General features: G+C 41.3%; 1 protein-coding gene across 1 annotated transcript in view; it reads left to right on the top strand.

The window, feature by feature from the left end:
• aspm (assembly factor for spindle microtubules) overlaps positions 1–25,586 on the top strand; it is a 74,715-nt gene that overhangs the window by 34,933 nt on the left and 14,196 nt on the right. Inside the window, exons 15-21 of the mRNA XM_061975544.2 lie at positions 7,879–8,083; positions 9,858–10,006; positions 10,206–10,334; positions 15,397–15,591; positions 20,130–24,911; positions 24,991–25,140; positions 25,228–25,419. Coding sequence (XP_061831528.2) covers positions 7,879–8,083; positions 9,858–10,006; positions 10,206–10,334; positions 15,397–15,591; positions 20,130–24,911; positions 24,991–25,140; positions 25,228–25,419 — 5,802 coding nt within the window. The remainder of the gene's footprint in view (positions 1–7,878; positions 8,084–9,857; positions 10,007–10,205; positions 10,335–15,396; positions 15,592–20,129; positions 24,912–24,990; positions 25,141–25,227; positions 25,420–25,586) is intronic.

The raw sequence follows: 25,586 nt of genomic DNA, 5'->3' as shown, positions 1-25,586 counted from the left end.
GTTGTGACGTCATCGCTCCGAGAGCGAATATTAGAAAGGCGTTTAATTCGCCAAAATTCACCCATTTAGAGTTCGGAAATCGGTTAAAAAAATAGATGGTTTTTTTTCTGCAACATCAAGGTATATATTGACGCTTACATAGGTCTGGTGATAATGTTCCCCTTTAACCCAAAAACGTAAGTCCCGCCTTATGAATATATTTGTCTATCGCCACATCATAAGTATATAAAAGACATATACTGCACTGTAATACTTAAGACTTCATTCTACAACAGGCCAGGGAACGCCAAGGTTCAAAGCTATAGACTTCCAAAACATCAGTGTTACTGAACACAGGGAATTCTCATTAGCAGTTACGGAATTGTTGTCTTGTATGCCCATAAAACTTTTGTCCAGAAAGCTTTTGGCCTGCGTTTTCAAGGCATTTAATCGATCTTAACTGGACTATTCCGTTGCAATAGATTGAATTCCCTGACAATACAATTACCTGGATTAATGAGAACATCCGTAGAAACCCCTTTGGAAGCTGCAAAATGGGCAGCTGCAAAATGTTGATCAAGTTTGAAGGTATCTTGGAAAATGGCTCCTTTCTTGTATGTTACCTTTCATTGGTTAAATGTCTACCGTTGTTCTCATTCATTCAGCTCATTGTATTCTTAGGGTATTCAATCGATCGCAACTGAACTGTTCGGTTTGTTTTAGACGTAGGGCTGGGCGATATGGCCTTTTTTTAATATCTCGATATTTTTAGGCCATGTCACGATATATATCTCGATATTTTGCCTTAGCCTTGAATGAACACTTGATGCATATAATCACAGCAGTATGATGATTCTGTGTGTCTACATTAAAACATTCTTCTTCATACTGCATTAATATATGCTCATTTTAAACTTTCATGCAGAGAGGGAAATCACAACTAAGTCAATTTACCAAAACTGTATTTATTTAACAGTTATTAAGCAGCGGCACAAACATTCATGTCATTTCCAAAACAGAAAGTGCAAGATTGTCAGAGACATTTTAAAACAAGCTATTAGTGCACTTTTGTGCATGATGTCCATACTTGCCAACCTTGAGACCTCAGATTTCGGGAGGTGGGTGGTGGGGGGCGTGGTCGGGGGTGGGGCGGGGGGCGTGGTTAAGATGTATATATATAATAAATACTTGACTTTCAGTGAATTCTATCCATCTATCTATCTATATATATATATATATATATATATATATATATATATATATATATATATATATATATATATATATATATATATATATATATATATATAAAAGAAATACTTGAATTTCAGTGTTCATTTATTTACACATATACACACACATAACACTCATCTACTCATTGTTGAGTTAAGGGTTGAATTGTCCATCCTTGTTCTATTCTCTGTCACTATTTCAGAACACACACATTATACAAATATACATTATAAAATCAATAAGAAAACGGGAGCTCTAATTTGGGAGTCTGAATTAGGATCAGAAGTTCCTATATAAACATTGCGCACTCACGTCGCCTTTTTGTATTGATTACTGCAGCTGTGCACTGGATTCATTCACAAATACAAACTACAACTCACAAACACTTTAGAGTTAGGCTCCACCATCAGAATGTGTACTTAAACTTATAAAGATCACATGGATATTATTCAGTGAGTTGATTCACCAAAACTAACCTGTTATACAGGAGGAAAAAGCACACAGGACGTTTCAATTGTTCACAGACTGGTCCTCTCATCAGAATGACAAGACACTTCCGGTCTGCAGGTGATAGCATTCAATTGGGAAGACACGCCCTCCTGCCCCCTACTGACCAATGTGAATACTGATAAATGTGTAATGACAGCTCCAAAAACGATTTCAAACCACAAAATAAAATAAATAAATCAACACAAAAATGTGACACATTATGGGTTGGTCACATATGCATGTACAGTAGATGGCAGTATTGTCCTGTTTAAAAGTGTCACAACAATGCTGTTTACGGCAGACGAACTGCTTTACGGTAGACGAAAACTTGACTGCTGTTGTTGTGTGTTGTTACCGCGCTGGGAGGACGTTAATGAAACTAACAATAAACCCACATAAGAAACCAAGAACTCGCCCTCGATCATTAGCTGTTTATATTGTGGGAAAGCGGACGTGTGAACAGGCTGTCAACACGTCACTCAGGTCCGCATGGAGCTGGAGGGGGCGTGGCCTCCAGCTCCGCCTGAATTTCGGGAGATTTTCGGTAGAAAATTTGTCCCGGGAGCTTTTCGAGAGAGGCGCTGAATTTCGGGAGTCTCCCGGAAAATCCGGGAGGGTTGGCAAGTATGATGATGTCACTAAGATGACATATCAAAACAACACCAAATTAAAGTGCACATTTTGTACAGAACGCCACTACAATGGTTTAAAACAAATAAAGTGCACTTTTGTGCATGATGTCACACAAGATATTTCAATAAGTGTCAAATAAAAATGAGCTGCATAATAGGAAATCAATTAGTGTATGTCCTTCACTATGTGGTAGGTTCCTGCGGACGTTATCTCCTTCTGTTGTTGACTACTATTTTTCATACGGTGTTGATGTGGAAATAGTTGCTTCGGCATTTTGTTGGTGTGGCACTGAACGGAGATGTTGACATGCGGAGTTTCAAGCACTCCTTATTTTCTAGCGGGTGACTTTTCAAATGATGCTACATTAGCAGTGCTGCTACTTTTTGTAGCAACGCTTTTGCCGCACAATTGTTCAACATATTCCCGCTTGAAGCCAAACCACCGCCAGACGATGGACCCCGTGCTGTTTTTCTTAGGAATTACAAACCCCGTTTCCATATGAGTTGGGAAATTGTGTTAGATGTAAATATAAACGGAATACAATGATTTGCAATACCTTTTCAACCTATATTCAATTGAATGCACTACAAAAACAAGATATTTGATATTCAAACTCATAAACTTTTTTTTTTTTTTTTTGTAAATAATTAGCTTAGAATTTCATGGCTGCAACACGTGCCAAAGTAGTTGGGAAAGGACATGTTCACCACTGTGTTACATGGCCTTTCCTTTTAACAACACTCAGTAAACGTTTGGGAACTGAGGAGACACATTTTTAAAGCTTCTCAGATGGAATTCTTTCCCATTCTTGCTTGATGTACAGCTTAAGTTGTTCAACAGTCCGGGGGTCTCCGTTGTGCTATTTTAGACTTCATAATGCGTCACACATTTTCAATGGGAGACAGGTCTGGACTACAGGCAAGCCAGTCTAGTACCCGCACTCTTTTACTATGAAGCCACGTTGATATAACACGTGGCTTGGCATTGTCTTGCTGAAATAAGCAGGGGCATCCATGGTAACGTTGCTTGGATGGCAACATATGTTGCTCCAAAACCTGTATGTACCTTTCAGCATTAATGGCGCCTTCACAGATGTGTAAGTTACCCATGTCCTGGGCACTAATACACCCCCATACCATCACACATGCTGGCTTTTCAACTTTGCGCCTATAACAATCCGGATGGTTCTTTTCCTCTTTGGTCCGGAGGACACGACGTCCACAGTTTCCAAAAACAATTTGAAATGTGGACTCGTCAGACCACAGAACACTTTTCCACTATGTATCAGTCCATCTTAGATGAGCTCAGGCCCAGCAAAGCCGACTGCGTTTCTGGGTGTTGTTGATAAACGGTTTTCGCCTTGCATAGGAGAGTTTTAACTTGCACTTACAGATGTAGCGACCAACTGTAGTTACTGACAGTGGGTTTCTGAAGTGTTCCTTTGCCCATGTGGTGATATCCTTTACACACTAATGTCGATTGTTGATGCAGTACAGCCTGAGGGATCGAAGGTCACGGGCTTAGCTGCTTACGTGCAGTGATTTCTCCAGATTCTTTGAACCCTTTGATGATATTACGGACCGTAGATGGTGAAATCCCTACATTCCTTGCAATAACTGGTTGAGAAAGGTTTTTCTTAAACTGTTCAACAATTTGCTCACGCATTTGTTGACAAAGTGGTGACCCTCGCCCCATCCTTGTTTGTGAATGACTGAGCATTTCATGGAATCTACTTTTATACCCAATCATGGCACCCACCTGTTCCCAATTTGCCTGTTCACTTGTGGGATGTTCCAAATAAGTGTTTGATGAGCATTCCTCAACTTTATCAGTATTTATTGCCACCTTTCCCAACTTCTTTGTCACGTGTTGCTGGCATCAAATTCTAAAGTTAATGATTATTTGCAAAAAAAAAAAATGTTTATCAGTTTGAACATCAAATATGTTGTCTTTGTAGCATATTCAACTGAATATGGGTTGAAAGTGATTTGCAAATCATTGTATTTCGTTTATATTTACATCTAACACAATTTCCCAACTCCTATGGAAACGGGGTTTGTAATTCTTCCTTCATTTGTTACCAGATTCGCACCTTCTCTCTCTCGTATTACCACCCGTACCGCACCGTTAGCATCACGGCTAACGTTACCATGTCGCTACCTGTCTGCTCCGCGGGAGCGTGTGACGTTGCACACGTGACGTATGTAAGAAGGTGCGCTTGTTTTAAGTCTCTGAGAGAAGGAGAGACAAGAAAGAGTGGGAAACGCATGCCGTGTAATGCCCGCAGCTAAAAGCAACTGCGTGAGAACGTATGTGGCCTAGTGGTTAGAGCAGGGGTCTCAAACACGCGGCCCCGTGCCAATTGCGGCCCGTGAGACGTCATTTTGCGGCCCCCACCTTAATACGACAGTTTAATGTTAGTGCGGCCCGCGAGTTTTAAATGAATGGCGCTTGACAGCATTGTGTGCGGAGCTGAAGGAATCTATCAATCATGGTGTGGTATAAGGCTCTCAACAATATGGAGGGCATGCCGTGATGGCACTGCCTTTAGTGTTCTCTAGAAACTGTCACCACATCATCTTTTTCTCCAGCCATACATGTCACACTGAGGGAGTTCATATTTTATTTTATTTATTTTTTAACACTGTTACAAATATGCGCCACACTGTGAACCCGCACCAAACAAGAATGACGAACACATTTCGGGAGAACATCCTCACCTAAACACAACATAAACGCAACAGAACAAATACCCAGAATCCTTTGCAGCCCTAACTCTCACGGGCTACAAAAACACTCCCGCTAGAACGTATTTTTACAGTCTTTTATCTCATTGTAAAGAGAATTCCATAGTTTAACCCCCACCACTGATATGTACGTTTGTTTTAAAGTTGTCCTTGAATACTGATGTTGGAAATGACCTTTTCTTCTATGCTCTTCATTCTCAGAAGTGATGACAAACATTTTTTGTAAATTTGCTGGTAATGTTTTACTTTTAGCCTTAAACATGACACGTAATGTATTTAACTTTACTAGCTCCTGCAATTTCAATAAACCTGAATTAATATATATGTTAGTGTGTTCTAAGTAATCTACTTTATGAATAATCCTTATAGCTCTTTTCTGTAGTTGATACAGAGAAAGTTGCGGGGCACAAGGAATACAATATGAAACGTCATTATACAACTAGACATGCTGAGGAGTATGCAAAATACCAGGGAGATGAGAGAGTGAACCAGGTTGCAAATTTTAAAACCAGTCTACTGAGGCAACAAGATTTCGTCAAGAAAGCAAGCGAAAAGAGCGATGCAGCAGTCAAAGCTAGCTACATGGTGAGTGAGATGGTTGCTAGGGCGGGAAAGCCATTCAAAGAAGGTGAATTCATTAAAAAGTGCATGTTAGATTTTTTTAAAGAAATCTTTTCTTGCGGCCCAGCCTCACCCAATTTCTGCATCCAGTGGTCTCCAGGTAAATTGAGTTTGAGACCCCTGGGTTAGAGTGTCCGCCCTGAGATCGCTAGGTTATGAGTTCAAACCCCGGCCGAGTCATACCAAAGACTATAAAAATGAGACCCATTACTTCCCTGCTTGGCACTCAGCATCAAGGGTTTGAATTGGGGGTTAAATCACCAAAAATTATTCCCGGTCGCGGCCACCGCTGCTGCTCACTGCTCCCCTCACCTCCCATCAAGGGTGATGGGTCAAATGCAGAGAATAATTTCGCCACACAATCATTGGTACTTTAACTTTTAACTTTACTCGATTATCACGATATAGTCATTTTCTATATCGCGCAGAGACAAACCCGCCATATATCGAGTATATCGATATATCGCCCAGCCCTACATGAAATGTTCACACACTTAGGGGCGAGTCCTAAAAATGGCAAGTGATAAAAAAGCAGACACTTGAGTCGTTCCATCCATCCATGAGGGGAATTTTGTCAAGTCGACATGTAGCAAATTGTACATGTAATCAGAGGTGGGTAGAGTAGCCAGAAATTGTACTCAAGTAAGAGTACTGTCACTTTAGAGATTTATTACTCAAGTAAAAGTAAGGAGTAGTCACCCAAATATTTACTTGAGTAAAAGTAAAAAGTATGTTGTAAAAAAACTACTCAAGTACTGAGTAACTGATGAGTAACATACACACACACATCATATATATATATATATATATATATATATATATATATATATATATATATATACACACATATATATATATATATATATTGATATATACAGTATATAATTTTTTTTGTTTTTTTTTGCCGTTTTTGTTTACATGTTAATAGTGTTTTAATGAATATACATGCATGTTTAACACATATAGATTCCTTTCTTTCATGAAGACAAGAATATAAGTTGGTGTATTACCTGATTCTGATGACTTGCGTTGATTGTAATCAGACAGTAGTGATGACAAACGTCCACGTTTTCAAATAGAGGAGAAAAAAAGTTCCTCCTTCCTGTCTAATACCACATGAAAGTGGTTGGTTTTTGGCATCTTATATGTCCAGCTTCCATATTCGTTTTTATACACTTTACAAGAAATACATTGGCGGCAAACTCCGTAGCTTGCTAGCTTGTTTGCGCAGGCTTTCGGAGACTCTTATTTTGAAAGCGCAGGCGCGATGGAGCGGCACTTTTATTGTGAAGACAGGAACTGTGCAGTCAGTCTTTAGGCTTTTGACGGGGTGTACGGTTGAAATAAAAAAAATTCTTTTTTCCTTCACACTTTTGATTGATTGATTGGAACTTGTATTAGTAGATTGCACAGTACAGTACATATTCCGTACAATTGACCACTAAATGGTAACACCCCAATAAGTTTTTCAACTTGTTTAAGTCAGGTCATGTGACCGCCTGGCTCTGTTTGATTGGTCCAACGTCACCAGTGACTGCATCTGATTGGTGGAACGGAGTGAACGTCACCAGTGACTGTATTTGTTGAAACGCAGGCACTATGGAGGTCTGTCTGACAGACCAAAACAAACAAAGCGTGCATTAACAGATCGATAAAAATTAGTAGCGAGCTGAATGTAGATAAAAGTAGTGGAGTAAAAGTAGCGTTTCTTCTCTATAAATATACTCAAGTAAAAGTAAAAGTATGTTGCATTAAAACTACTCTTAGAAGTACAATTTATCCCAAAAGTTACTCAAGTAGATGTAACGGAGTAAATGTAGCGCGTTACTACCCACCTCTGCATGTAATAAATAGTAAAAATGTAATCTGAGGCGATTTTTTCCTTTTTTTAGACTTTAACATTTTGTACCTTTTTTTTTTTTTTTTTTTTTTTTTTTTTTTTTTTTTTTTTTTCTCTGAAAGGAAGCTTAAACTTGGTTACATCGCGTGCATGCGTCCTTAAGTCTTACGGTTTAACCAAATAGTTTGAAGGCAAAGTTCAAAACAAACGTGTGAATTGAAGTGTATATTTGCTATAATATTCTAACAATCCCTTAATTGTCATTATTGGTTTTATGAGCTTTAATTTGTCCTACCAAAGATAAAGAAAAAGATGAAGGCTCCTGTCTTTGTTTAGGTGGAGAACTTCACCGTGACATTTTCCGACGGCCGCGTTCTCTGCTACTTGATTCACCACTACCAGCCTGGTCTCATCCCAGAGAAGTCTGTGCATCATATCACCACCCAGACTGTGGAATGCTCGTCTCAGGGTCGCCTGGAGCTCGACTGCTCAGCCACAGATTCGGACAACTCTTTTGACAACTCTTCGACGGGCCAAAACGGTACAAAGTTGTTGTAGTGATCAGGTCCAGTTATTGCCTTTTTAAATACAAATATTTATACAGTCATGGTCAAAAGTTGACATACACTTGTAAAGAACATAATGTCACGGCTGTCTTGAGTTTCCAATCATTTCTACAACTCATATTTTTTTGTGATAGAGTGATTGGAGCACATATTTGTTGGTAAAAAAAAAAAAAAAACATTCATGAAGTTTGGTTCTTTTATGAATTTATTATGGGTCTACTAGAAATGTGCTGGGTCAAAAGTATACATACAGCAATGTTAATATTTGCTTACATGCCCCTTGGCAAGTTTCACTGCAATAAGGTGCTTTTGGTAGCCATCCACAAGCTTCTGGTTGAATTTTTGAGCACTCCTCTTGACAAAATTGGTGCAGTTCAGCTAAATGTGTTGTCTTTCTGACATGGACTTGTTTCTTCAGCATTGTCCACACGTTTAAGTCAGGACTTTGGAAAGGCCATTCGAAAACCTTCATTCTAGCGTGATTTAGCTGTTCCTTTACCACTTTTGGGTTCATTGTCCTGTTGGAACACCCAACTGCGCCCAAGACCCAACCTCCGGGCTGATGATTTTGGGTTGTCCTGAAGAATTTGGAGGTAATCCTCCTTTTTCATTGTCCATTTACGTTCTGTAAAGCACCAGTTCCATTGGCAGCAAATCAGGCCCAGAGCATAATACTACCACCACCATACTTGACGGTATTTAAGGCCTCACCTTTTCTCCTCCAAACATATTGCTGGGTATTGTGGCCAAAAAACTAAATTTTTGTTTCATCTGACATCACATGGACAAAGATAAGACCTTCTGGAGGAAAGTTCTGTGGTCGGAAAAAAGAACCAAACTTCATGAATGTTTTTTGTGACCAACAAGTATGTGCTCCAATCACTCTATCACAAAAAAATAAGAGTTGTAGAAATTTTGGAAACTCAAGACAGCCATGACATTATGTTTTTTACAAGTGTATGTAAACTTTTGACCACCACTGTGTATGTGTGTGTATATATATATATATATATATATATATATATATATATATTGACGGAGGCAGATAATTACATATATCCATATTCGTGTGTTACTTCTTTATTTTCATAGTCATATCACAAAACAGCTAGTGTTCTTTATTTGTTATCTTTTGGTTGTCTGCAAGTACTGTGTGCCAACTTTTAAGAATGTGAAGGGCGAGATCTTCTCTGCTTCTCGTCTAAAACCGACTTTAGATAATAAACAAAAGGGACCTGGAGTGAGCTGAGAGAGAGGGGGAGTAGCAATAAATCCTTTTTCTTATCTTCTCCTGTGCCCAGCTGTGGAGTAAGAGGGATAAGGAGGGTGGGGGCAAGAGAGACGTACCGTAATAGAAAAGAAGTTCTCCGTATGTGAGATTTAGACCATTTTAGCTGTGCGAGTGAGCGCTTCTGTACGGGATTTGGTCTCAAGTTTATTTCCAAAGGCTTTGGAAATAAAATTACAAAATACCTATTCTGTCTCTGGTGCTTCTTCTACTCAGCTTTATGTGTCATCAAAAGAGCTTGGGAGTGACCAGCAACTTGAATTCCCTGGGAGGAACAACTAGTCAAAACGCAACAATATATATATATATATATATATATATATATATATATATATAATATTATATTATGTTATATTATATTATATTATATTATATTTTCGACAGTCTCATTAGGGTAGCTCTCTATGTATGGTTTGTACCTAATTGATATGTCTCCCCCCCCCCCGCCGCTCACTAATTAGGACCACAGTCCCCGTCTGTGGAGTTTAAAGAGCTCCTGGAAAATGAGAAGAGCAACTTCAGACTGGTTAATAATGCAGTGGCTTTCCTGGGTGGAGTGCCCGCCATGATCAACCCAGCTGACATGTCCAACACCATCCCCAATGAGAAGGTATGCTCCATCTTTATCCAGCCTGTCCATGTTTATAGATTTGGAGACTTCTCTATTCTCGATGACACACGTGTAGCTGGTTGTTCAATGTCACCCTACCAAGTGGAAAACACATTTTAAACACAACAAAATGTCTTCGGTGTTAAAATGAGGAAAAAGTAGCATATATTAACTTTTTGATTATAATACCCCACCCCAGGTTGTGATGTCTTACCTGTCTTTCCTGTGCGCTCGTCTCCTGGACCTGCGTAATGAAACCAGAGCAGCTCGCATCATACAAGGTGCCTGGAGGAAATACAGATTAAAGAAGGACCTACAGTTGTACAAGGTGGGTCACATGGTAGAGAACGCAGGGTTGCTCATTTGTTATGTCTGTTTAGGTTTTTGGACTTTACTTTATATAAATATACTTTATATATATATCGGACACTGCCACCTAGAACTGCTACACTCGGGCAGACGCTACAGGGTGCTAAAAGCGGGCACAAATAGACTAAAAAACAGTTTTTACCCAAGAGCCATCGTAGCATTAAACAGGCCTGAGTGAGCACAATGTGTCCGTCATGTCCTCATGTGTCATGTCTTTTAATTTTTACGGACTATAGTGTGCAATAATGTTATATGTATATACATGCATATGTATGGATATATGCATGTGTGTGGATATATACATATATATAGATACATATCTTCTTTTTTTTATTTTTAATATTACTAAATTATTGTGTATGCACTTCAGGGGATCTGCTCCAATTTTGTTGTTCTTTGAACCCGTTCACTGTAATAATGACAAATAAAACTCTATTCTATTCTATAAAAAACAAAAATGGTGCGTGTCCGAAAAGGAGCAGGAAGAAGCAAAAGCTTATAATGTCCTGCCCCTTCACTCTCATATAATAATCTGATTCTTGATCAACAACAGAATAAACGATGACCTTATTTAACAAAATTCATTCAGTATGTATTAGGGATGTCCCGATCCAGGTTTTTGCACTTCCGATCCGATACCGATATTGTTTTTGCACTTCCGATCCGATACCGATACTGACCGATACCGATACTGGCCTATCCGAGCATGTATTAAAGTTTCAAGTTATTTAGCCTACTTAGTTGTCAGAATCATGTTGAAAATGGTTTTAGTACTCTTGATAACAACTAGCCAGCTGAATTAGGGGAGTTTGAATAATACACAATGGTTGGTAACAAGAAACTGACCTGTTTGTTCAAGGATAAACACAAAATAGACAAAATTATACATGACAAACAGAAATGGCACCATTGAACTAGGGCTGGGCGATATGGCCTTTTTTTAATATTGCGATATTTTAAGGCCATATTGCGATACACGATATATATCTCGATATTTTGCCTTAGCCTTGAATGAACACTTGATGCATATAATCACAGCAGTATGATGATTCTATGTGTTTTGATTGATTGATTGAGACTTGTATTAGTAGGTTGCACAGTGAAGTACATATTCCGTACAATTGACCACTAAATGGTAACACCCGAATAAGTTTTTCAACTTGTTTAAGTCGGGGTCCACTTAAATTGATTCATGATACAGATATATACTATCAGATATATACTATCATCATAATACAGTCATCACACAAGATAATCACATTGAATTATTTACATTATTTATAATCCAGGGTGTGGAGGGGGGCGCCTGATGTAAGTGTCAAAAAGACAGCCAAAAGAGTTTGATATGAGAATAAATCTAAAGTTAAAATATAGGGTAGAAATGCACCCATTTGCAGGAAATGTAGTCTTGATTTTCAAAATTTTCTTTCAAGGCTTGCATGTCTACATTAAAACATTCTTCTTCATACTGCATTAATATATGCTACTTTTAAACTTTCATGCAGAGAAGGAAATCACAACTAAAAAAATCACACATTTTTTCATACGGTGTTGATGTGGAAATTTTTGCCTCGGCACTTTGATGGTGTGGGCGTGTGGCACCGAATGGAGATAAGCGTCTCGACAGACGTTACAATATTTGAACAATGATGACGAAAACTGTTTTCTCTGTCGTGTCCGTGTGTCGAAAATTGTTATGCGCTTATTTTTTTATTAGATTTTGTGCGTGGCATATAATTGCTATGCGCAGAGGACGCTTGAGCAGTGCGCAATTGCACAGGCGCGCACCTTAGAGGGAACGTTGGTCACACGGCTGCGCTAGCATCACAGCTAACGTTAGCCATGCTGCTACCTCTCTGCTCGGAAAGGGCGTATACGTATGTGACGTATGACGTGACAGTATGTGACGTGTGTAAGAAGGTGCGCTTGCTGTCTGTGAGAGGGAGACACAGTAAAGAGTGAGAAGAGCCTGTCGTGTAATGCCAGCAGCTAAAAGCAACTGCGTGAGAATCCACAGACCTGTGGATGTGTTGAAGGTGTGCTGGAAAATGCGGAACGGAAATTAGGGAGCAGCAGAAAAGTGGAATGTATTATTTAAATCGGTGCGTTGGAAAACACGGACCGGAGTTTTTTTAAAAACTGTATCTGGATCGGCATTTTCCAATGCCTTGCCGATACGCATTTTTTGGCAAATATCGGCGGCCGATCCGATCCAAATATCGGATCGGGACATCCCTTGTATGTATTATAATTAGGGCTGTCAAGTGATAATTTTTTAAATCAGATAATTTTTTTAATCACACTCTAAACCGTGATTAATCACGGATTATTTGCTTGCATAAATACAATTTGCTGGAGAAAACACCCCAATATTTGGGTACAAATGCAATTTGTTAATCATTTTTTAAAATGTTTTACTGAACTGCAAGTCATTGATTTGCTCAAAACATGGTGACAGTAAGTATAGTAAGATTATAGTGCACATTTTCAAAGTCTTAGCATTTTGCAATAATCTTGCAATCAAGGTACAGTTACTAATGATATTGTAGTAAACACACACAAACAACTTAACAGTGCACTATTTACTAGAGATGTCCGATAATATCGGACTTCCAATATTATCGGCCGATAAATGCTTTAAAATGTAATATCGGAAATTATCGATATCAGTTTCAAAAAGTAAAATGTATGACTTTTTAAAACGCCGCTGTACGGAGTGGTACACGGACGTAGGGAGAAGTACAGAGCGCCAATAAACCTTAAAGGCACTGCCTTTGCGTGCCGGCCCAATCACATAATATCTACGGCTTTTCACACACGCACAAGTGAATGCAATGCATACTTGGTCATCGGCCATACAGGTCACACTGAGGGTGGCCGTATAAACAAGTTTAACACTGTTACAAATATGCGCCACACTGTGAACCCAGACCAAACAAGAATGACAAACACATTTCGGGAGAACATCCGCACCGTAACACAACAGAACAAATACCCAGAACCCCTTGCAGCACTAACTCTTCCGGGACGCTACAATATGCACACCCCGAACGCCTCCCGAGGGAGGTGTTTGGGGCACGTCCGACCTGCAGGAGGCCAAGGGGAAGACCCAGGACACGTTGGGAAGACTATGTCTCCCGGCTGGCCTGGGAACGCCTCAGGAACCCTGAGAGGAGCTGGACGAAGTGGCTGGGGAGAGGGAAGTCTGGGCTTCCCTGCTTAGGCTGCTGCCCCCGCGACCCGACCTCGGATAAGCGGAAGAAAATGGATGGATGGATGGACATGCGTTAGCGCGTTAATGTTGACAGCCCTAATTATAATATATTATATAGTGTTTAGTATATTAATACAGAATACATATATCCATGAATGCTCAAAATAATTAATCAAATGTAGTTTATATGAATAAAATATAACTTAGGATCATTTGTTTTCTTCATTTTGTTGCATCAAACATCTTTTTGTATTTTTTATTTTATTTTTTTAAATTGATGCTGTTACTGCCTTGTTTGATTTCCTCTTGCAACTGACTTCCCAGAGTTGCTCTACAAATTATATGCATCTACTTTTAAGAGTTGAGTCACCCCATGGCTGTCTTTCACCCTCATATTATATTTTCCATCTCTGTCTACGAACATTTTCTGGCTATTTGGAAGCAACGGATTATTTCTTGCTTCATAAATTATCGTGCAGTTTTGAATTTCAACAGATCCATACATTTTATTTGGCTAAACCAGGGGTCGGCAACCCGCGGCTCCGGAGCCGCATGCGGCTCTTTGATCACTCTGATGCGGCTCAGCAGCTTACTTGCTGTACCCCCCAATGTACCCGAGAATTTTCCGGATTTCATTGCCTCTCGCAGAAAACTTCCGGGATTATTATTCACCGATTTTCACCCTTACAGCTATAACAAGGGCGTGCCATGATTGTATAACATTTGGCGCCCTCTACATTCTGTATTAACAGCGTACCAGCCCAACATGTTATACGCTATACATCTTCTGCTTGCACACCTTTGAGACAGCAAGGCATACTTGGTCAACAGCCACACAGGTTATATAACACAACTTTAACACTCTTTCTAATAATGCGCCACACTTTGAACCAAAACCAAACAAGAATGACAAACACATTTCGGGAGAACAACTGCACCTTAACACAACATAAACACAACAGAACAAACACCCAGAATCCCATGCAGCCCTGACTCTTCCGGGCTATATTATACACCCCTGCTACCACCAAACCCCGCCCCCACCCCAACCCTGCTCCCTCACCCCCCCCCCCCCCCCCCCCCCCCCCCCCCCCCCCCCCCCCTCTGTGCGTCGATTGAGGTGGGCGGGGTTTGGTAGCGGTGGTGTATAATGTATCCCGGAAGAGTTAGGACTGCATGGGATTCTGGGTATTTGTCCTGTTGTGTTTATGTTGTGTTACGGTGCAGATGTTCTCCCGAAATGTGTTTGTCATTCTTGTTTGGTGTGGGTTCACAGTGTGGCGCATTATTAGTAAGAGTGTTCAAGTTTTTTTTATACCGCCACCGTCAGTGTAGCCTGTGTGGTTGTTGACCAAGTATGCCTTGCTGTCACTTACGTGAGCAAGCTGAAGCCTCAAACAACGTGTAGCTGATCAGGCACGCAGATTGTAGTGGGTGTTATACGCTGTACCATCATGGCACGCATGACGCTGACAAGCGCCATTCATTTTGAACCCGTGTGACGCACCAGCTTTCAAATTCCATATAAAGGTGTGGGCAGCGTGTCTGAGATCCCTGGTTTATACATAGCACAAAGCAAAAAAAAATACTGTGTATGCAGTGTTATTTCATTTAAAAATTTTAAAAAATTTTTGCGGCTCCCATTGTTTTCTTTAATTTGTGAAACTGGTCAAAATGGCTCTTTGACTGGTTAAGGTTGCCGACCCCTGGGCTAAACGGTAATGATAGGTTGTGTATTGGAACAAGAACTTTTTCAATGCAATAAATGCCTTGCCTAGAATCACCACGGCCTTTTGTCGCAACACAGGTGAGAAATGTGGCTGCTGGGAAAATCCAGGTAGCCGTGAGGCATTTTCTTGCGCGGCGCTGGGCGGAGAAGCAATGTGCAGCTTCCTTAATCATCCAATCCGCTTGGAGAGGATATGTCACCCGCAAATCACTGAGGACGGAAAAAGAGGCAGCGCTCTGGATCAAACAGCATCGAGCAGCAACAATCATCCAGGTATGTAGTTTTTTTGTACAATAATTCATTTGGATAGTTGACATTTAAAATAGTCTATTAGTACTTTCTTTTAATGCCCCGTATTTTCCGCACTATAAGGCGCACCTAAAAACCATAAATTTTCTCAAAAGCTGACAGTGCGCCTTATAACCCGGTGCGCTTTATATATGGATAAATATTAAGATTCATTTTCATAAAGTTTCGGTCTCGCAACTTCGGTAAACAGCCGCCATCTTTTTTCCCGGTAGAACAGGAAGCGCTTCTTCTTCTACGCAAGCAACCGCCAAGGTAAGCACCCGCCCCCATAGAACAGGAAGCGCTTCTTCTTCTACTGTAAGCAACCACCCGCCCGCGTAGTAGAAGAAAAAGCGCGCGGATATTATCATTTCCTTTGTGTGTTTACATCTGTAAAGACCACAAAATGGCTCCTACAAAGCGACAGGGATCCGGTTCATGAAAAGACGCAATCTCTCCATCCGCACACGGATTACTATTTCACAGCAACTGATATTCCTGTGAACCGCACTGTGGATACAACGGGAGCACGTACGGTGAATATTCGCACCACAGGGAATGAGAAGTCATCCTTCACTGTGGTTCTAGCTTGCCATGCTAATGGCCAGAAACTTCCACCCATGGTGATATTCAAAAGGAAGACCTTGCCAAAAGAGACCTTTCCAGCCGGCGTCATCATAAAAGCTAACTCGAAGGGATGGATGAAGAAAAGATGAGCGAGTGGTTAAGGTAAGTTTAAGTTTACGCGAAGAGGCCGGGTGGCTTTTTTCACGCAGCTTCGTCCATGTTGATATACGATTCCGTGCGCGCCCACATCACGCTGGTTTTAATATATTATTAAAGTTTGACTGACCTATTTGACTGTTTTTTTGACATTCCTTTAGCGCAGTTAGATGCGGCTTACAACACGGGGCGGCTTATAGGTGGACAAAGTTTTGAAATATGCCGTTCATTGAAGGCGCGGCTTTTAACCCAGGGCGCCTTATGGTGCGGAAAATACGGTAAATATACGGTCCCAAGTAAATATGCAAATATTAATGTGCTGTTTTGAACAGTGTTTTTCAACCTTTTTTGAGCCGAGGCACATTTTTTGCGTTGAAAAAATGCGGAGGCACACCACCAGCGGAAATCATTAAAAAAACAAAACTCAGTCGACAGTAAAAAGTCGTTTGTTGGTATTGACTTTAAACCATAACCAAGCATGCATCACTATAGCTCTTGTCTCAAAGTAGGTGTACTGTCACCACCTGTCACATCACCCCCTGACTTATGTGGAGGTTTTTGCTGTTTTCCTGTGTGTAGTGTTTTAGTTCTGTTTGTGCTCCTATTTTGGTAGCTTTTTCTCTTTTTTTGGTATTTTCCTGTAGCAGTTTCATGTCTTCCTTTCAGCGATATTTCCCGCATCTACTTTGTTTCAGCAATCAAGAATATTTCAGTTATTTTTCTTTTTCTTTTTGGGGGGACATTGTTGATTGTCATGTCATGTTCGTATGTACTTTGTGGACGCCGTCTTTGCTCAACACACTAAGTCTTTGCTGTCGTCCAGCATTCTGTTTTTGTTTACTTTTGTAGCCAGTTCAGTTTCGAGTTTCGTTCCCTAAGCTTTAATGCCTTTTCTTAGGGGCACTCAACTTTTATCTTTGGTTTTAGCATTAGATATCTTTTCATCTGCATACTGCCTCCCGCTGTCGTGTGCATATTGGGATCACGACATACCATGTTCCGACATCTACAAAGCAATTAGCTACCGGCTGCCACCTACTGATTGTTGATTGTCATGTCATGTTCGGATGTACTTTGTCGACGCCGTCTTTGCTCCACAGTAAGTCTTTGCTGTCCTCCAGCATTCTGTTTTTGTTTACTTTGTAGCCAGTTCAGTTTTAGTTTCGTTCTGCATAGTCTTACCTGAGCTTCAATACCTTTTCTCAGGGGCACTCACCTTTTGTTAATTTTTGGTTTAAGCATTAGACACCTTTTTTACCTGCACCCTGCCTCCCGCTGTTTCCGACATCTACAAAGCAATTAGCTACCGGCTGCCACCTACTGATATGGAAGAGTATTACACGGTTACTCTGCCGAGCTCTAGACAGCACCGACACTCAACAACAACACAGAATTTGCAGACTATAATTACTGGTTTGCAAAACATATTTTTAACCCAAATAGGTGAAATTAGATAATCTCCCACAGCACACCAGACTGTATCTCACGGCACACTAGTGTGCCGCGGCACAGTGGTTGAGAAGACGGGTTTGTTTAGTTGAAGGAAGCATGTTGGTTCCATCTGTAGCTGCTATAGTTGAACCTGCTGAAGTCGGTCCAGTTGTCAACCATCCAATCTAACTATTATTACCATCATCTTTATCGCTAAAATAAACCTGCTTACTGGGGTCATATAATTTATTTTTTTCCACATTTAAATTACTTTCTCGTGGTCTACATCCGTGGTCCCCAACCACAGGTCCTGGGACGCACTTGCTACCAGGCCGGAGAGAAACATGAAATAATTCATAAAGGACTGCATTTTCTCCGACCTAACTTTGGCCTGTCCCACTAGACCAGGGGTGTCAAACTTGTTTTCATTGAGGGCCACACCGCAGTCATGACTGCCATTAGAGGGCTGTTTGTAACCGTAAATAATTAATGAATTTGCCTATGAATTTGAATATTTAAAAACATTTTTACGTTAAGAGTAAAAAAAATATTTGGATTTTACCAGTTTTTTACAGAAAAAAACTGTCAGTTTAGTTGCCACATCTTCGGAGGATGACTTTCAGATATAATTCTGCTACCCTTCTCTCTTGGGTTGCCGGCTTTTCCTAGCAGGCAAACGCTATGGCCCGCTATGTTCTAACCCCTGAATAACATCTCAGAACTATAACAATCCTTTATCACCCATGTTTCTTTTGTATCTGGCAAAATTCACAAGTAATTGCAAGCAACGGTTAGTTCAAATTTCAGCTGTGTACAACAGCTAATGTTTTTGTTTCGCTCGGTGAGTCCAAGGTGAATCGAAGTGCCTTCCACTTTATCTTAGTCACCAAAAAGTTATTTTTGTCTAAATATGTTTTGTAATTAAGAGCGGTTTACAATATCATTGGTTGTAACTTGGGAAAACTCTGACATTGAGTCATACAATCATTCTCTTCAAAGTGTGCTGTTATCTCTGTCCAATCAAGTAAAGGGGAACATTATCACAATTTCAGAAGGGTTAAAACCATTAAAAATCAGTTCCCAGTGGCTTATTTTATTTTTCAAAGTTTTTTTCAAAATTTTACCCATCCCGCAATATCCCTAAAAAAAAAAAGCTTCAAAGTGCCTGATTTTAACCATCGTTATATACACCCGTCCATTTTCCTGTGACGTCACATAGTGAAGCCAACACAAACAAACATGGCGGATAGAACAGCAAGATATAGCGACATTAGCTCGGATTCAGACTCGGATTTCAGCGGCTTAAGCGATTCAACAGATTACGCATGTATTGAAACGGATGGTTGTAGTGTGGAGGCAAGTAGCGAAAACGAAATTGAAGAAGAAACTGAAGCTATTGAGCCATATCGGTTTGAACCGTTTGCAAGCGAAAACGACACGACAGCCAGCGACACGGGAGAAAGCGAGGACGAATTCGGCGATCGCCTTCTAACTAACAATTGGTATGTGTTTGTTTGGCATTAAAGGAAACTAACAACTATGAACTAGGTTTACAGCATATGAAATACATTTGGCAACAACATGCACTTTGAGAGTGCAGACAGCCCAATTTTCATCAATTAATATATTCTGTAGACATACCCTCATGTCAGCAGGCCAGGGAAGCTAGAGTCGATATTCTTCTCTTGATCATGTGAGCCAAGACATCCAGGGGGTTTAGCTCGCTCGTCTGCGGGAACAAACTGCCGCCATTGCTTGCCGTGCTACCGAGTACCTTTGTCCCTGAATTGCTCACACACTCCGGCAGATTCAATGGGGGTCTGGCGGCAGATTTCTTTGACTTTATCATTGGAAATGCATCTGCTTTGAGTGTCGCAGGATATCCACACATTCTTGCCATCTCTGTCGTAGCATAGCTTTCGTCGGTAAAGTGTGCGGAACAAACGTCCAATTTCTTGCCACTTTCGCATCTTTGGGCCACTGGTGCAACTTGAATCCGTCCCTGTTCGTGTTGTTACACCCTCCGACAACACACCGACGAGGCATGATGTCTCCAAGGTACGGAAAACAGTCGAAAAAAACGGAAAATAACAGAGCTGATTTGACTCGGTGTTTAAGAAAATGGAGGATTGTTTCCCGTTGTGACGTCATCGCTCTGAGAGCGAATACTAGAATGGCGTTTAATTCGCCAAAATTCACCCATTTAGAGTTCGGAAATCGGTTACAAAAATATATGGTCTTTTTTCTGCAACATCAGGGTATATATTGACGCTTACATATGTCTGGTGATAATGTTCCCCTTTAATACATGTGCAACAACTCGCAACTCGTGGAAAAAGTCTTTGAATATGCTTTTGTTGTAACCACAGGCGCAGTGGAGAATGTTTTCCGCCATGAAGTCTTACCAGCAGCTCCGATACTACGCAATTGTGGTCCAAGCACAGTGGCGAATGAGGAAGGCCGTCACAGCATTTGGAAGAATCTACCGGGCAACAATTGTCATACAAAGACATTTAAGAGCTTGGATTGTTGCAAGAAAACAGAGGGGACAGTATCTCTTGCTCCAATCTGCAGTGGTAAAAATACAGAGAGGCTACAGACAGTGGAAAATCCTGAAGACTCTAAAGGAAAACCGTGCAGCCAAAGTAGTGCAAACTATATTCCGGAAATGGTACGCAGAGAAAATGACCAACAGAGCATCTGCTGCGGTTAAGATTCAATCTTGGTATCGAATGAAGAGGTGTTTGTATCAGTACAAAAAGTTCCAAAGAAGCAGCTTGCTCATTCAAGCCTACTACAGAGCTCATGTACAAAGGCGGAACTTTCAGAAACTGAAGCAACAGCACAACTCGGCCATTGTCATCCAGAGTGTCTTCAGAGGTTACGCTGTCAGGAAACGGGTGAATAGGAATAGAACATCATTCCTCCAGAAGAGACTAGCCTGTGTTATACTACAAGCTGGATTTCGAGGCATGAAAATTAGGACAGAACTGAAGAAAAAGCATAAAGCTGCAACCGTCATTCAGTCCGCAGTTAGGATGTTTTTACGCAGGAAACGGTACATTCTCCTTCAAAGCGCTGCGATTGTAATCCAGTGTCGTTATAAAGCACTACTCCAGTGCAGAGCTCAGCAACATGTGTACAGAGAGCAAAAGAAAGCTGCTATAACAATCCAAGCAGTGTACAGAGCATGGAGAGAAAAAGAAGAAATTAACAAGAGGCACCATGCTGCCAGAGTAATCCAGGCTAAATTCAAAATGTACAAAGTGCGGATGGCTTACCTTGCTACTAAGTGTGCTGCAGTCATTATTCAAGAACGGTTCAGGGCCAAAATCCTCATGAATCAACAGCTGAAAATGTACAGAGATATGAAATCTGCTGCTGTTATTATCCAAGCAGCATATCGCGGCCACCAGGCCAGGATGGAGGTTATGAAAATGCACCGTGCTGCGATGGTCATTCAGAGAATGTTTCTCACTTTTCAGGAAAGGAACAAATTCCTCGCTATCAGGACAGCAGTTTTGGTGTTCCAGCAGCGTTACAGGGCAGTGACTCTGATGAAAAAAGTCCGGACAGATTATCTGTCAAAGCGCACGGCAGCCATTTGTTTGCAGTCTGCCTTTAGAGGATACACGGCCCGAAAGCAATTGATCATCAAACATAAAGCCGCTGCTACAATTCAATCCAACTTTAGGAAATGTCAACAAAAACACTTCTACAGGAGATTACAATGGGCTGTCAGTGTTTTGCAGGGACATTACAGAGCCAACAAGAAAATGAGACATGAGAGATTGACTTTTCATGCCAAGAGACATGCTGCCATCATCTTACAATCTGCCTTCCGGGGAATGAAATCCAGACAGATCGTCAAACAGAAGCACCAGGCAGCTGCCACAATACAGAGATCTTTCAGAGCCCACTATGAACACAAGAAGTACCTTGCTTTGAAATCCTCAGTGCTTGCTATGCAGCGCAGATATCGTGCTACCTTGACAGCCAAAGCACAAATGCGACGTCATCAAAACATACGCAAGTCTGCGGTCATCATTCAGGCAGCTTACAGAGGGATGCGGGCCAGAAAGAATGTTGTTCTTTGGCATCAAGCGGCCACGGTGATACAGTCTGTTTTTAGGCAACACAAAGCGGAAGTTAAATTCCAGGCCATGCGTCTATCAGCAATCATCATCCAGAAATACTACCGAGCTTACGTCCGCCACAAACAAGAAAGGGAATTATTCGTCAAAGTCAGATCATCAGCCATTGTTCTGCAGGCAGCATTTAGAGGTTATTCTGCAAGAAGAGAAATTGCCAAGATGCAAAGGGCGGCTACTGTCCTCCAAGCAACTTTCAGAAAGCATAAGCAGCAATCGACTTTTAGGAAGAAATGCTGGGCTGCCTGTGTATTGCAGCAGAGATTCAGAGCTCTTAAACAGAGAAACGCTGAAGCTAGAAAATATAATGAAATCAGGAAATCGGTCGTTTGTCTACAAGCTGCCTTCCGGGGAATGAAATCAAGGCAATCCGTCAAACAAATGCATCAGGCTGCTACCACGATCCAGAAGGCTTTCAGAGCCCGTTGTGAACACAAGAAGTATCTTGCCTTAAAAACATCAGTGCTCGCCATACAGCGCAGATATCGTGCCACTGTAGCAGCCAAATCACAAATGCAACATTACCAAAACATGAAAGAAGCTGTTGTGCTTATTCAGGCAGCATACAGAGGGATGCGGGTCAGGAATTGTGTTGCTCGGTGGCATCAGGCTGCCATTGTGATCCAGTCTGCTTTTAGACGACACAGGGAAGAAATCAAATTCCAGGCCATGCGTCTCTCAGCTGTTATCGTCCAGAGATACTTCCGGGCTTATATCCTTCAGAAACAAGATCGTAGACGCTACTTCAAAGTCAGATCCTCCGCTATTGTTCTTCAGGCAGCATTCAGAGGTTATTCAGTGAGGAGAAGAATTTCTCTAATGCACAAAGCTGCTACTGTCCTACAAGCAAACTTCAAGAGGCATAAGCAGCAAATGACTTTCAGAAAGCAACTTTGGGCTGTCTCTGTCTTACAGCAGAGATTTAGAGCTCTTAAACAGAAAAATGTTGAGGTAAAGCATTACCAAGAAGTAAAGAAAGCTGTGATTTCTCTGCAAGCTGCCTTCCGGGGAATGAAGTTAAGACAATCCATCAGACAAATGCATCAGGCTGCCACCACTATCCAGAAGGCTTTCAGAGCCCATTGTGAACACAAGAAGTATCTTGCCTTAAAAACATCAGTGCTCGCCATACAGCGGAGATATCGAGCCACTGTAGCAGCCAAAGCACAAATGCAATATTACCAAAACAAGAAAAAAGCTGTTGTGATTATTCAGGCAGCATACAGAGGGATGCGAGTCAGGAATTGTGTTGCTCGGTGGCATCAGGCTGCCATTGTGATCCAGTCTGCTTTTAGACGACACAGGGAAGAAATCAAATTCCAGGCCATGCGTCTCTCAGCTGTTATCGTCCAGAGATACTTCCGGGCTTATATCCTTCAGAAACAAGATCGTAGACGCTACTTCAAAGTCAGATCCTCCGCTATTGTTCTTCAGGCAGCATTCAGAGGTTATTCGGTGAGAAGAAGAATTTCCCTAATGCACAGAGCCGCTACTGTCCTACAAGCAAACTTCAAGAGGCATAAGCAGCAAATGACTTTCAGAAAGCAACTTTGGGCTGTCTCTGTCTTACAGCAGAGATTTAGAGCTCTTAAACAGAAAAATGTTGAGGTAAAGCATTACCAAGAAGTAAAGAAAGCTGTGATTTCTCTGCAAGCTGCCTTCCGGGGAATGAAGTTAAGACAATACATCAGACGAATGCATCAGGCTGCCACCACTATCCAGAAGGCTTTCAGAGCCCATTGTGAACACAAGAAGTATCTTGCCTTAAAAACATCAGTGCTCGCCATACAGCGGAGATATCGAGCCACTGTAGCAGCCAAAGCACAAATGCAATATTACCAAAACAAGAAAAAAGCTGTTGTGATTATTCAGGCAGCATACAGAGGGATGCGAGTCAGGAATTGTGTTGCTCGGTGGCATCAGGCTGCCATTGTGATCCAGTCTGCTTTCAGACGACACAGGGAAGAAATCAAATTCCAGGCCATGCGTCTCTCAGCTGTTATCGTCCAGAGATACTTTCGAGCTTATATCCTTCAGAAACAAGATCGTAGACACTACATCAAAGTCAAATACTCTGCTATTGTTCTTCAGGCAGCATTCAGAGGTTATTCGGTGAGAAGAAGACTTGCCCTAATGCACAGAGCCGCTACTGTCCTACAAGCAAACTTCAAAAGGCATAAGCAGCAAATGACTTTCAGGAAGCAACGTTGGGCTGTCTCTGTCTTACAGCAGAGATTTAGAGCTCTTAAACAGAAAAACATTGAGGTGAAGCATTATCAAGAAGTCAAAAAAGCTGTGATTTCTCTGCAAGCTGCCTTCCGGGGAATGAAATCAAGACAGTCCATCAAACTGATGCATCAGGCTGCCACCACTATCCAGACAGCTTTTAGAGCTCATCGTGAAAAGGAAAAATATCTGAAAATAAAATCCTCTGTACTAACAATTCAGCGACAATTTCAAGCCACTGTAGCAGCCAAAACTCAAAGGAAAAGATTCTTGGACACACGCCGCGCAGCTATTGTCTTTCAGGCAACATACAGAGGCCAGCATGCTCGGAAGCATCTTGCTCATTTGCACTGGACTGCAACAATAATCCAGACCGCATACAGGAAGCATGTAGCGGTAGTCAAATTCCAGGAAATGCGTGCGTCTGCTATAGTTATCCAGAGATTCTACCGGGCCTTCAATGATCAGAGGCAAGAAAGAAACAATTTCCTGAAAATCCTGCAAGCCACCATTATTATTCAGGCTGCTTTCAAAGGCTACTGTGTGAGGAAGCACATAAACCGACAAAGCCAAGCTGCCAGTTTCATCCAGTCGCATTGGAGGTGCATAATCCAGAGGCGCGTCTTTTTGAAGAAAAGAGAAGCAGCTGTGAAATTGCAACAGAAAATTCGTGCAATGCAGCTTGGAAAGCTGGACAGGAACAAGTATGTCCGGATAAGGCAGGCGGCAATCACACTTCAGACCCAATACAGAGCTTGGACTGCACGGAAGCTGGTAAGTTTGTCAAAAGAAAGAAAAACACGTTTTTAATAATCATGAAAAATGAAATTGAGTTGGTACTATTTTAATCCAGAAACTTGAGGCTGCCAATGTACAGAGAAGACTTTGTTTCGCTGGGGCTGTCTACCACCACCTCAGTGCCATCAAAATCCAAAGAGCTTTGCGAGCACACTGGGTCTTGGAGTCCGCCAAGAGACAGATCCATATCGTCATCGCCATACAAGTATAACCGCAATGGTTTTATTCTAAAACACTTAAGCAACGTGTGAAGACCATTACCTATTTAACCCCTTGTTTCTCTTTCGTTAAGCGTTTGGTGCGAGTGAAACAGCAAAAAAGACGCTATCTGGAAAACCGAAGGAAAGTAGTCACCGCCCAGAGAGCAGTCAGGCGTTGGTTAGCTCGTCGCCACAAGGCTGCGTCTGTCATCCAGGATGCTACGCGCAGGTTTCTCCTTCTCAGGCGCCAGAAGAGAAGAGAACGGGGCATTGTCAAAGCACAGGTATCGTTCTTTCTTTGAGATTTTATGTTGGTAAATGTCAAAGCTCTGTGCAAAAGGTCAATATAAACACTTTACAGAAAGTATTTTCAGGCTAATTAATCGAACAATAAATGAAAATTAACTCAATAACTTTTGCTGGTACCGATAAATTGCCATGTGCATGTGTT

The sequence above is a fragment of the Nerophis lumbriciformis genome, linkage group LG14 (assembly GCF_033978685.3).
Source record: "Nerophis lumbriciformis linkage group LG14, RoL_Nlum_v2.1, whole genome shotgun sequence".
Lineage (NCBI taxonomy): Eukaryota > Metazoa > Chordata > Actinopteri > Syngnathiformes > Syngnathidae > Nerophis > Nerophis lumbriciformis.
This window is presented reverse-complemented; position numbering and strand designations above follow the sequence as displayed.